The sequence below is a fragment of the Mercenaria mercenaria genome, chromosome 6 (genome assembly GCF_021730395.1).
Source record: "Mercenaria mercenaria strain notata chromosome 6, MADL_Memer_1, whole genome shotgun sequence".
Taxonomy (NCBI): Eukaryota; Metazoa; Mollusca; class Bivalvia; order Venerida; family Veneridae; genus Mercenaria; species Mercenaria mercenaria.
This window is the reverse complement of record NC_069366.1, coordinates 49,913,430-49,926,140: the sequence shown is the minus strand read 5'-3', so window position 1 is coordinate 49,926,140 and position 12,711 is coordinate 49,913,430. Positions and strand designations below refer to the sequence as shown.

The 12,711-nt window shown below is 35.2% G+C and overlaps 1 protein-coding gene and 1 long non-coding RNA gene across 5 annotated transcripts in view; one reads left to right on the top strand and one right to left on the bottom strand.

The window, feature by feature from the left end:
• Positions 1-9,302, bottom strand: part of LOC123548927 (ATP-dependent DNA helicase Q4-like) — a 361,389-nt gene extending 352,087 nt beyond the window's left edge. For 3 of the 4 annotated variants that reach the window (XM_045336581.2, XM_045336584.2, XM_045336583.2), the window contains exons 1-3: positions 9,165-9,302; positions 6,353-6,454; positions 4,268-4,301 (exon numbers count right to left, since the gene is read on the bottom strand). In XM_045336581.2, the coding sequence (XP_045192516.2) occupies positions 4,268-4,301; positions 6,353-6,436 (118 nt within the window). In that variant the 5' untranslated portion in view covers positions 6,437-6,454; positions 9,165-9,302. Of the gene's footprint in view, positions 1-4,267; positions 4,302-6,352; positions 6,455-9,150 lie in introns of all 4 variants that reach the window. The other variant, XM_045336582.2, reaches the window with a different exon arrangement.
• Positions 489-2,096, top strand: LOC123548931 (uncharacterized). The gene is made up of 3 exons (XR_008371358.1): positions 489-625; positions 1,233-1,420; positions 1,657-2,096. It is a non-coding gene; the product is annotated as an uncharacterized LOC123548931 (long non-coding RNA).
• Positions 9,303-12,711: the final 3,409 nt, after the last annotated feature.

Here is a 12,711-nt window from a genome sequence, read left to right as displayed (position 1 = left end):
CTTGTGTGAAGTTTTATTAAATTGTGTGCAAGGGTTCCGGAGACCAGATGTGCACAAAACTGCATATGCAGACTGTACGTATATAGTATATTAACAAAAAACAAAGTCCCATAACTGTGCAGAATTTTTTTCTGAAAGAACCTAACATGCATCATGCACAACTAGTGTAACTACTGATCACTTGTATTAAGTTTCATTCAATTGTGTGCATGGGTTCAGGAAATTAGGCATGCACAAGATTGCATATGCAGACTCTATGTATATCAGGCCCTTCCCCAGCCGCATAAGGCGCCGCGCTACCGCGGCGCTTAAAACATGAAATATAGCTTCCCGCAGCGCTTAAATATCCCGCGCGGTGCCTCAATTATTAGCGCAGCGTCTTAAATCAGTAAGCGATTTCATCCCCGTGAGATACCTCAGGTAAAATCGATCGGGGTAGTTTATATGAATACACAGTGTAGCTAGCTGTTTACCGTGTACTGATACGGGTTTAAATACGACACGTGTTGATGAAAGTCTGTGTTTTCACAAGTTTGGGAACAGGAGTGATTGGAATATAATTAGTTAAGGATTATAATTAGTCTCTGCAAAGAAATGGGATAACAGTTGGTGGCGGCATGCATGGGTAAGTTGATTGTTATCGAGTAATCAAATTAGCAGAGAAAGGCAACTGTATTAAAATGACCAGTGATTCTTTGACTGTTTGGAGTCTGAAATCATTGTTCCCGATGAACTGAAGCAAACTTTTTCGAGGATGTTTAATTACTATTGTTTTAGTTGCTATTAATTTCTAAATATTAAACTTTATCTATTATGATATTTTTGTTTCACTTTTCTTTTGTATCTCTCAAAGTAAACATAAAAAGACCAAATGATACAAGTTTCAGTGGAATAACAAAATTTAGGGCAGGTTACCTAACCATCGTTCCTGGGAAAGACCAGTTCCAAATAAACTGCCTACTTTCTCACGTAAAGAACCGGGCTAGTCGGTAAAAGAGATGAATGAATTCTCTTCTGCTGTATTTCAAGGAAGTCAATAGTCTATTTCTATGCTAAATAAACATAATTTGATTTATTTAGAATCTCTATTTACTGAATATATTTACAGCATCATGTGTGGTCCAAAGAATTTTAGAAGAAAAAAAAACAAGAAACTTATCAACAACAAAAAAGTTATGATTCATTTTGTCAAGTCATTGAAACATGTCATTGTAACTTATGTTTCATTTCAGGCTCTTTCATCACACTTCTCCCTTGAAGAAGACTGGGCGGTTATTGAATGGGCACAGGCGAAAGCCACCCTTACCACAGATGAACACTTTGAGCACAATGGAGTGGATTATTGGTAATCTGTCCAAGTCTCACCCAAACCTGTGCAAAGTCGCTACAGTGGGACTGCTTCTACCAACCTCCACAGCTGGTGTGTATACATAAAATACATAGTTAAACTTGAAATACAGAACCAGTGCTTCTGTGTGTAAAAAAGCTGCAATGGTGTTGTTAACACCCAAAATATTTAACAGAAATACTGTTGCAATTCATTGTGCAGAAGAACACAAGATAAATGTCAAATCTTAGGAACTTTTACAATATAAATCCATCCTTGGTTATCCTTGCTCTGGGAAAATAACAAATACTTTTTTTTGGTACTTTCAGATTGTGAGAAAGGTTTCAGCAGTTGAATGTGTAAAGACCACCCACCATTCACCAGTGAGCATGAAAGTGCTTAATGCCTTACTCATGGTGTCCATGCAGGGACAAAAAATGAATGACTTTAATTTCAGTGGTGCAGTAAAGGAATGGAACAGTGCCAAAGACAAGACACTTATATGTTGTTAGTGTTAGTACAAAAGAAGTGGAAGGACATATGTGTTGTTCGAAAATACTTATAAAAGAAGTGGACATCTGTGTAGTGTATATGATATATTGATGGTTATATGATTATGTGAAAATGTAGAAGTAATGAAATACATGTTGTTGTGTTTTTTTGCATATGGTATACTTAAAAAAGCACCATTTGGGTTCGATTTTTAGAAAAAAAATCAAACACGGGAGGGGAAACCCCTCCCGCACCCACCCCTTATCCCGCCACGCAAACTTTACCCCAGCGCCTTAAAAAATTTCTGGGGAAGGGCCTGTATATAGTGTAGTAACAAAAACCAAAGTCCCATAACTCTGCAAATTTGTTTTCTGTAAGCACCTAACATGCTCAATGCACAACTACTGTTGTTACTTATCACTTGTGTGAAGTTTCATTAAATTCTGTCAAGGGGATGAGGAGAGCTGGTGCGCACAAGACTGTGTCTACAGACAGACAGACAACCTGAAACCAGTATACCCCCCTTACAACTTCATTGTTCAGGGAGTACACGATTTAGTAAAAACAACTAATTCGCATGTGTTTCCATAACATTTTATATGTCAGTAATAAAGTTCAAAGCTTTCTTAAGAAATATAGCATTATTTTCCTGATACCTAAAAATGTTCTCTTTTTTTTTGTTGTCGTATGATCTGGAGGCCAGTGCGTTTAAATCTTCTGCTGGTGGAGAAAAACGACTGTACAGCAATAAAAGACTCTTACAGAAAAGGGCATCTGTCATATTTTCTGCCACAAGAACCACAATTTTTAAGGAAAACCTGAGTATTCTTTAAATAACCTACGATAGATAGATCTATCTACAGGCGAGGTTTATTGGAAACAAGCAAATTCAGTAAATTGATATCCTCCGCCTAATGGGATAAAGGTTTCACCCTTGTAGAAGCACTGTAGTGCAACTGAATTTAGGACATAGGTGAGCTTATACGGGCATGCATTATCCCCATAATGCCATCTATCCATGTACCAAGTTCCATGAAAAACCATCTTGTACTTTTTATAGTTATCTCAGCATTCCATCTTGTGTGACAGACAGTTGTATGGTAGGGGAGTTTAGGGGGAGTAAACCGTATGTCCCCTCCGATGAAACTCTAGAAGGAGACTAAAAGTTCTTATAATATACTTTAAATTCCGTATTTGCCTAAATTTAGTTTCCTCATCTGCTTAGAATTATTGAGTCTGGAAAAAACTGCTTGAAGATGTTTCTTGCTCATTTTCCACAAAAAAAAATATTTAGCCTGTTTTGCTTTTGGAAGCAATCTTATTTCAACTACAACTTCAAAAGTTATAGTAAATTATCTCAACTAATAGCCTCAAGTATGGGAAAGAATAAAATATAACAAGAGCACCGCCTTGCGGGTGCTGACGCTCATCTGATTTTTTTTGTATAATAGAAATATTGTCCTACCAATGATTTTCTAAGTCTAAAAAGGGCCATCATTCTTGCAAAAAGCAGGATAGAGTTATGTTTCTTGATGTACAGTGTCCACTTATGATGGTGAAAAACTGTTGCAAGTTTTAAAGCAATAGCTTTGATAGTTTATGAGAAAAGTTGACTTAAACATAATATTCAACCAAGAAAATGATTTTTCTAAGTCCAAAAGGGGCAATAATTATTGCAAAAAGCAGGATGGAGTTATGTTGCTTGCTTTACAGGGTCAGCTTATGATGGTGAACAACAGTTGCAAGTTTTAAAGCAATAGTTTTGATGGTTTAAGAGAAAAAGTTGACCTAAACATAAAACTTAACCAAGAAATCTGATATTTTCTAAGTCCAAAAGGGGCCATCATTCTTGCAAAAAGCAGGATGGAGTTATGTTTCTTGCTGTACAGGGTCCACTTATGATGGTGAAAAACTGTTGCAAGTTTTAAACCAATAGCTTTGATAGTTTAGGATAAAAGTTGACCTAAACATAAAATTTAACCAAGAAAACTGATTTTCTAAGTCCAAAAGGGGCAATAATTCTTGCAAAAAGCAAGATGGAGTTATGTTTCTTGATGTACAGGGTCTGCTTATGATGATGAACAAGTATTCCAAGTTTCAAAGCAATAGCTTTGATAGTTTAGGAGAAAAGTTGACCTAAACATAAAACTTAACCAAGAAATCTGATATTTTCTAAGTACAAAAGGGGCCATAAATCTTGCAAAATGCAAGATGGAGTTATGTTTCTTGCTATACAGGGTCAGCTTATGATGGTGAACAAGTATTCCAAGTTTCAAAGCAATAGCTTTGATAGTTTAGGAGAAAAGCTGACCTAAACATAAAACTTAACCAAGCAACGCCGACGCAGACGCCGACGCCAACGCCGACGCCGACGCCGACAACCGCTCAAGTGATGACAATAACTCATCATTTTTTTTCAAAAAATCAGATGAGCTAAAAATGAGATACCTTTTATATCACCTGGAGCAGAGTCAATGTCAGTCTGAAATGCAAGTGAAAGAAACATAGAATTATACAATAACAAGAGCACCGCCTTGCGGGTGCTGACGCTCATCTGATTTTTTTTGTATAATAGAAATATTGTCCTACCCATGATTTTCTAAGTCTAAAAAGGGCCATCACTCTTGCAAAAAGCAGGATAGAGTTATGTTTCTTGATGTACAGTGTCCACTTATGATGGTGAAAAACTGTTGCAAGTTTTAAAGCAATAGCTTTGATAGTTTATGAGAAAAATTGACTTAAACATAATATTCAACCAAGAAAATGATTTTTCTAAGTCCAAAAGGGGCAATAATTATTGCAAAAAGCAAGATGGAGTTATGTTGCTTGCTGTACAGGGTCAGCTTATGATGGTGAACAAGAGTTGCAAGTTTTAAAGCAATAGCTTTGATAGTTTAAGAGAAAAAGTTGACCTAAACATAAAACTTAACCAAGAAATCTGATATTTTCTAAGTCCAAAAGGGGCCATAAATCTTGCAAAAAGCAGGATGGAGTTATGTTTCTTGCTGTACAGGGTCAGCTTATGATGGTGAACAAGTGTTGCAAGTTTTAAAGGAATAGCTTTGATAGTTTAGGATAAAAGCTGACCTAAACATAAAACTTAACCAAGAAAACTGATTTTCTAAGTCCAAAAGGGGCAATAATTCTTGCAAAAAGCAAGATGGAGTTATGTTTCTTGATGTACAGGGTCTGCTTATGATGGTGAACAAGTATTCCAAGTTTCAAAGCAAAAGCTTTGATAGTTTAGGAGAAAAGTTGACCTAAACATAAAACTTAACCAAGAAATCTGATATTTTCTAAGTACAAAAGGGGCCATAAATCTTGCAAAAAGCAAGATGGAGTTATGTTTCTTGCTATACAGGGTCAGCTTATGATGGTGAACAAGTATTCCAAGTTTCAAAGCAATAGCTTTGATAGTTTAGGAGAAAAGCTGACCTAAACATAAAACTTAACCAGGCAACGCCGACGCAGACGCCGACGCCGACGCCGACACCGACGCCGACGCCGACAACCGCTCAAGTGATGACAATAACTCATCATTTTTTTTCAAAAAATCAGATGAGCTAAAAATGTTCACAGTGAAAACTGCATGGTGCAAAGATTTACATAACTATATTAATCTTGTAAATGTGTAATTAAAAATGTAAAGATTAAAAAAAATGCATACCTACAGAACTTCCCATCATAGTCAGACTAGAATATTTCAAAAAAGAAGAAAGGAAATGGATAAAAAGGCTGTCAGTGAGAACTGTCAACAACTACTAGTTTTAAAACTCCAAGTCTCTGTTAATACACCCTAGAGAAAAGCGGGTTTAGGATAAGTCTCTACACACAGCTGAAGAGCCTCCTTTGCCAAGTGGTTAATGTCGCTGACTTCAAATCACTTGCCCCTCATAGATGTGGGTTCGGGCCATGTTGGGGCATTGAAATCTTTATGTGATGAAGCCATCCAGCAGGCTTGCAGAAGGTCGGTGGTTCTACCCAGGTGCCGGCTCCTGATGAAACATGTTTTTTTTTGGCCATTTTCATAGCCGATATCCGGCTATATTCCCAATGCAAAAAAGTATGTATTTTTCCCAAAATGAGTGCAAAAATTCCCAATCTACATTCTGAAAAAAAAATCATCAAAATTGCACAAACATTGACCAAATTATGGACAATTTTGTAATGGCAGTATGTTAAAGAGGATGTACAATGTGAAACAAGTGTATGTTAGAAAGTGCTTAAACACATCCTTACTATATCCTATGAGACTAAATATTTCCATATTTGGAACATTTACGTGTCAAAATTCACAAATTTGGGGGTATAGGCTATGCTACTAAAACTGCAAGAAAAAACCCTATGAAATAAAGCACGGAGGGGCACATGGGGTCTTTCTCCACCATTAAAAGCTGGAAAGTCACAATATGACCTATAATTGTGTCAGCATGATGTTAAACCCAACATAACAAACTACACAAGGTTGATTTAATGAGAAAATTTGAAACTAAACTTTTGTCAAGGGATATTTTACTCAAGTTACTGTCATACCTTGTTTGGTTTTCGACCATGTTCTTTCCAGAACTCTGTCTCCCACTGCTTTAAGACTTTCTTTATTTCTACAGCATCTGCCATTCTTAGCTAGTAATATTTCTACAAATAGAAAAAAATTTAATGTATGCCCTCATTCTCAAAAGCAAAATTTTTTTATCACGAATTTCAAATGTGTCCTTATCATGGTAACTTATACTTAATAATTACATTTTAACATTAAGAGTTTTTCGAAGGTGATATCAGACAGCAGATATGTCTGGCTGAAAGAGATTTTTCCTGCAATGCTGAAAAGTCTTTCTATGGCAGCTGATTATTTTGGAATGTACGTCTAAGTAAAAAAATTCTAAACATGTGTGAACATTGCAAAACTGGAAAACAAAGGTTTACTAAAAACTTAAGGGGGCATTCTATCATTAAGATTGTGCAAAACAAATCTTCATCTAAGTTCAAGATATTGTCCTGCATCAGTGCCTGCATTATATTATACTGATAACAAGTGAATGAAGTATTGCCATGCAATACAAAATCCCTAGCTAAAAAATTTCAACTCGGAGATGTTTATATGCTGTTAGTGTTACTGATCTCTGAGCTGAAAAAAGTCCCGTACTGAAACCTAACCAGAAATCGTGCCAGAAGTCTGTCACGCTATAATTTCATCAAATTAAATGCAATGGACTCACCTTTTACTTTAAAATATTTCTAATCCATTTTTCTTTTGATCTGACATAAAATATTCCATGCAACATAATTTGAACATAAGTTATACACACAAGTTTCAAATGGGTACCCCTATCTGCAATATTTTGTCCGCCAATGCAGTTGTCACCTGACTAGGGTACTCTTCATTTTGTAAACCAATAGGCAGTATAGAACGTTTCTGAGAACTTAAACGTACGTTTTTTATTAACTTTTTCGAAAATGGTTATATTTACGCATACATGTCATACGTCCCGGATTGTCCAGGATTGTCCCGGAAATCACATACTCGTCCCGGTGTCCCGGACAGTGTTGAAATGTCCCGGAAAATTAAAAATACAGAAAACAAAAATAACCCCCCAAAAAAACTAGTTTTTTTGGCATGTAAATTGTTGAATTTTAAAACAAAATAAACAGTCCCCGGTGTCACATTGTTTATTCCTAATTATCCGATAATCAGTTTCATGCCCTCGAGCGGGACACATGTTGATTAAGCTAGCTCCGATCATCACTCATATTGAACGCGCACTGTGATCTTTTGATGACCCAGATTAATTTACAGTCAGCTATTTTGATGACCCTGATTATGAATTGACAAAATTATGCAATCAATAACAGTTTTATGATAATTTAATATTAGGAACAATAGCCGAAAATCTCATTGTTGTTAGCACGTAGGCGGTGAAGTTACATGTAGCCTTGATTGGAAGAAATGGCTGATAACGGTCAATTAAACGATAATTATTTTAAAAGGCTGTAATCTTTCAAAATGTAGATTGATTGTCACACATATTCTAAATAAAACTTTTGACTACTGAATGCCTTTGCTGGCCGATCCTTGAAAATTGACCCAACCCGAAATATTTTATATCGATTTTATCATAGGCCCTATCTAACGGTATCCTTATGGTATAGCATTATATAGTTCTTACTATATAAATGCTATAACATAAGGATACCGTTAGATGGGGCCTGTGGTATATAGCAAGCCTCCTAATTCAGTTCACCTCGGGAACGCAACCAATTCACATGCCGAACTATAGACGTAAATTACCCTATTTACCTCCCTTAGAAAGCTAGACCACATTTGCAACAAATTATTCCTAAGCGAGGGAACAATGTTTATTTCCTGAAACTGCATATAATTTTATGATATTTATGCATGAAACAGATGAATACTAATGTCATGGTGTATGTCCCGGACAAAGGGTAAAAATCCCGGAAATTTTAACTCAGAATCCCGGAAAGGTCCTGAAAAATTATGGCATGTATGGTTTACGATTAAATCAAATTCATAAATATGCAAAATTTTTATCTTAATTTTCAAAAATAACCACGTGCTCTGAACTTTTCCATGACGTCATCAGTTTCTCACAAGAGACTACTGTGTGAGATGTTGCGGTTTGACACTGGTTAGTTAATGGACACAGCCATCAGAAAATAAAAACAGTGTCAGTTAAGTTATGGCAGCCAGAACTACAAAATCCCCTACTGAAAAGCAACTACTTTTCTCTACTACAGTATTATATAATGATCTGATACCAGTCAATGACACATGAGGACACTTATTTAAGACACTGTTTAACTGTTTATGATCGTGGAGAGGAACAATTAATCTCCAAGCTGGACATGTTTGAAACTGATGAATTATTAATGCACATAAAGACGCACTAAAAGTTTCCTTAGTGATCCGCTATTGGCAGTATGACTGTACACAACATGAGATTAAATTCCTTCAGTCAGAGATCAATTTCTTTTTGGAATAATTTATCTGAAGAAACAATTTCTGCAACTAATCTAAATCAGTTTAAATGCCTACTAAAATTATGAAGAGAACTGGAATACTAAGAAATTCAAGAGTAGTTGTTACTAAGCACAGTATAAGAACATTGATTTAAGAATACTTATTTAGAGAAGAGGATTGTATGATGAGGAACTTAACAAGAGTTGCCATTAAAGCTTAGGCTAATACTACGGCCCTGGATACAGGTAGATTACCATCGAGCCAACTAAATTTAAAATGTCGCGAAAACTTGTGACAAAATGGTGTTAAATGAATAAGAACTTATCACTCAATCGAAAAATAATATGACATTCACATAATTCTTCTTACAGTTATATTTTCGTTAAAATGAAACAGTGTCACCCGACAACAAATGCAGACTTCTGTTTTGTTTACATTTCCATGTTTATAAATTTGACAGCTTTTCCCGGGGAATCTTTATCGCTTCGACGCTTACATAATATTTTCTAAATAGGTTGCATTCCACTAAATAATTTCGTACAATGACTATCCTATCCGTCATTAACTTCGTTTTTGCAGAATAAACTTAGTTACACTAGAAATGATCAAGATTTTCATATCGAGTTTAGTGGTTTCCAACTTTATACTTGAATGGCATCACATGCTCTGTGGGTTTCCCAAAAAAAAAAACGAAAAAAAAATACATGCCTTATCACATTAATTTATATTACATATCACATTAATTATTTGAGCATATTTAAAGTAAATTTATATTTTTCACCTATGTTTCTCTATATTTCCGATATATGATAAGAAAATAATAATAACAACCAAATATGAAGTCATGAACTTATGATAACCGTGAAAGCTCCCTTTTTAGCTCACCTGACCCGAAGGCTCATGGTGGGCTATTAGGATCGATGAATGTCCGTCGTCCGTCCATCTGTCATCCATTCACACTTAGTTTGTTTACACTCTAGCATACACAATTTTGAAGCAATCAAAATCAAACTTTGTCACAATGGTTTTGGTCACAAGATCTCGGACGAGTTCTATTATGGGCTAGATCGGATCAGTATGTCCAGAGTTATGTGCCCTTGATTGACAAAACTTGCTATATTTCACTTTGTTTACCCTTTATAGCATTTTCATTTCTTCACTAATCCTAATCATATTTATACAGAATGTGGATGACTTCAAGATCTTGAATGACTTACATTATTAGCGAAATCGGACAGGTAGGACCAGAGTCATGTGCCCATGACTTACAAAAATTACTATATTTTACGTTGTTTGCACTCTAGCACCTTCATTTCTTCACCAATCCAAAACATATTTACACAGTATATGTACTGCCATAACATCTTGTACGAGTTCAATTTTGAAGAAAAGAAAAACAGACAAGTAGGACCAGAGTTATGGGCCCTTGATTTTGCAAAAAAATCCCTATATTTTACTTCTTTTACTCTATAACATCTTCATTCTTTCAGCAATCCAAATCATACTTACAAAGAATGTGTATGAGCATAAGATCTCAGATGAGTTTGATTATGAGTGAAATCTGACCATTAGGACTAGAGTTACTCGCCCTTGGTTTTACAGAAATTGTTATATTTTCCCTCGTTTACACTCAAGCAACTTCATTTCTTTATGAATCCAAATAGTATTTACACAGAATGTGTATGATTAAAAGATCTTGGATGAGTTCCAAGTTTAGTAGGACCAGAGTTATGTGCCCTTGATTTACAAAAATTGCTATATTTCACTTTATTTTGCATTTTTCTTTCTTCACCAGTCTAGTGTTGTATCCAGGATGTAAAAAGGGCATGGGGCAGTGGAAAAGGGGCATGGGGCTAGGGGGGTTCGGGGGCATGCTCCCCCGAAAAAATTTTAAATCGTGCGCGTCATTTCGCGCAATTTGGAGGCATTCTGTGTGTATTTGTGTGATGATGTACCATTGTATTTCCCTCAGATATTGCTTAGTTATGCATCTATTATATTAAAACATATTATTAAGGTATGTCTTTCTTAACACAGGCAGTTGACTAAGTTGTCCTTGGAATCTCAGTGAGATTAATGGTTCTCACATGCAAACATAACATTCCTCAAATTGCGTATTCTTGCTATATCTTATAACTCTTTACCCAGTTTCTGTTTTAAACCACAGTGAATGAAATATTAAACAATATATAACACAATATGTTTTTATTTATTATTCTCTTCTATGACTATGGGAAACTGTCAGTATATTTCCATCAAGGCAAACACACTGGTTAGGCAAAGATTCACTGCTGGGTGCTGTGTCTTGTGTATCACAGTCTGTTTGTCTGAAAGTGAAATGAATTGTTCCAAATCAAGTTTTATTTTCCTTTACAACAACAACAACAGTAAATACTGACTACTTTGGATGTCTGTGTCATTATTCTATTTATAAGGATCCTTTTGAAACATTCCTTTTGGTGATTTTTTGTTTTATATTTTTTTTACGCCACATGGACCCTGGTTTATCAAAAAAGAATATACCAAGCTGTTCATAATAAGTAGGATAAAGTTGAAAGACATGTTATTTTCTATAAAACAACAAATTTCGTTCTTAGTAAATCACATGTACATGACTGTTTACATTCTATTTTGTAGTTCTAAGATATCAAACATTTTTTTCCGAAGTATTTTCTCACTTTTAAACAGTTAAAGTAGTTGTAAAAACTGAAAATAGCACGTGACTGGCAGTCCTAAACATGTGTATGTGACTGATTTGAAAGTTCAAGTAAAAGTCTTTAGGTGGTCTCAGATTATCAGGGTAGATAACTGGACTGATTTATTTCAAATTACCTCCCTTTGTCTTTAATTGAAATGAACATATTTTGGCAGCTACTTGCATGATTGGTTCCAAATTTCATTAAATGGACAATAAGGGTAGACAACTCCGGAGTGAATTTTTGACAAATAACCTCTTTTTTATTTTAATTTGAATGTATATTTCTCAGTAACTTCTGACAAGATTGGTTTGAAATTTCATCAGTGTCATCAGGGTACTCAGATGATCAAGTTAGAAACCTCTGGACTGATTTATGTCAGATAACCTCCCTTTGTTTTTAGCTCACGATGATTATTGTAAAACCTTGATAACACTATGCTCACCATAGGTCACATTTTAACAAAATCTGCTAAGTAGATTACATGTAACATGTACATGGTATGCATAGAAGTTGAGCCTTGCTGTTTGAAAACAATCCATGCTAAAGCCAGTTACATTAATTCCTTGATGACAGGTCATACTTTTCAAAAACAATGCACAATACATTTAGAACAATCCAGTCTGTTCAGCAGAGTGAAGCTAGCCCTTTCGGGCATTCTATTTTCTGTGTTTGATTATGTTCTTACTTTATCAGGGCAGAAGATTTGCAAATTTCAAGAGTCATAAAAATATTGAAAAAAGGCGTACCCTAGCTCTGTATTATTTCAATACGAAAGCTTTTATGCTACCATTTGTTGCAAAGTAGCGGAGATTAAACTCACTTAGCTATATTTATGTCTCCCCCAGACTCTTAATTTTTTTTGTCAAATTTGATCTCTTTTTTTTCTTTTGAATTTAGCATTTTTTGCATGTAAGCTGCTGTTAAGCATGCGTCTAAATGACAATAAAGTTAAATAACGTTGCAGTTTAAATTATTAAAAATTGTGGCCTTGTTTCTAAATTCATTGAGTTTTATTGTCAGAGCTCTCTGAAACTCGTACATTTGGAATAGTTGAGCGTACTGTCTTATGGACAGTTCTTATTTTTCCACTGACACAAATATCACTCAGATGAGCGATATAGGACCATCATGGCCCTCTTGTTTTATTAATATCAAGACCTACATTTGAATAGCAAAATTTTGAGTAAGGTTGGGGTATTTGACCGTACATCTATGTC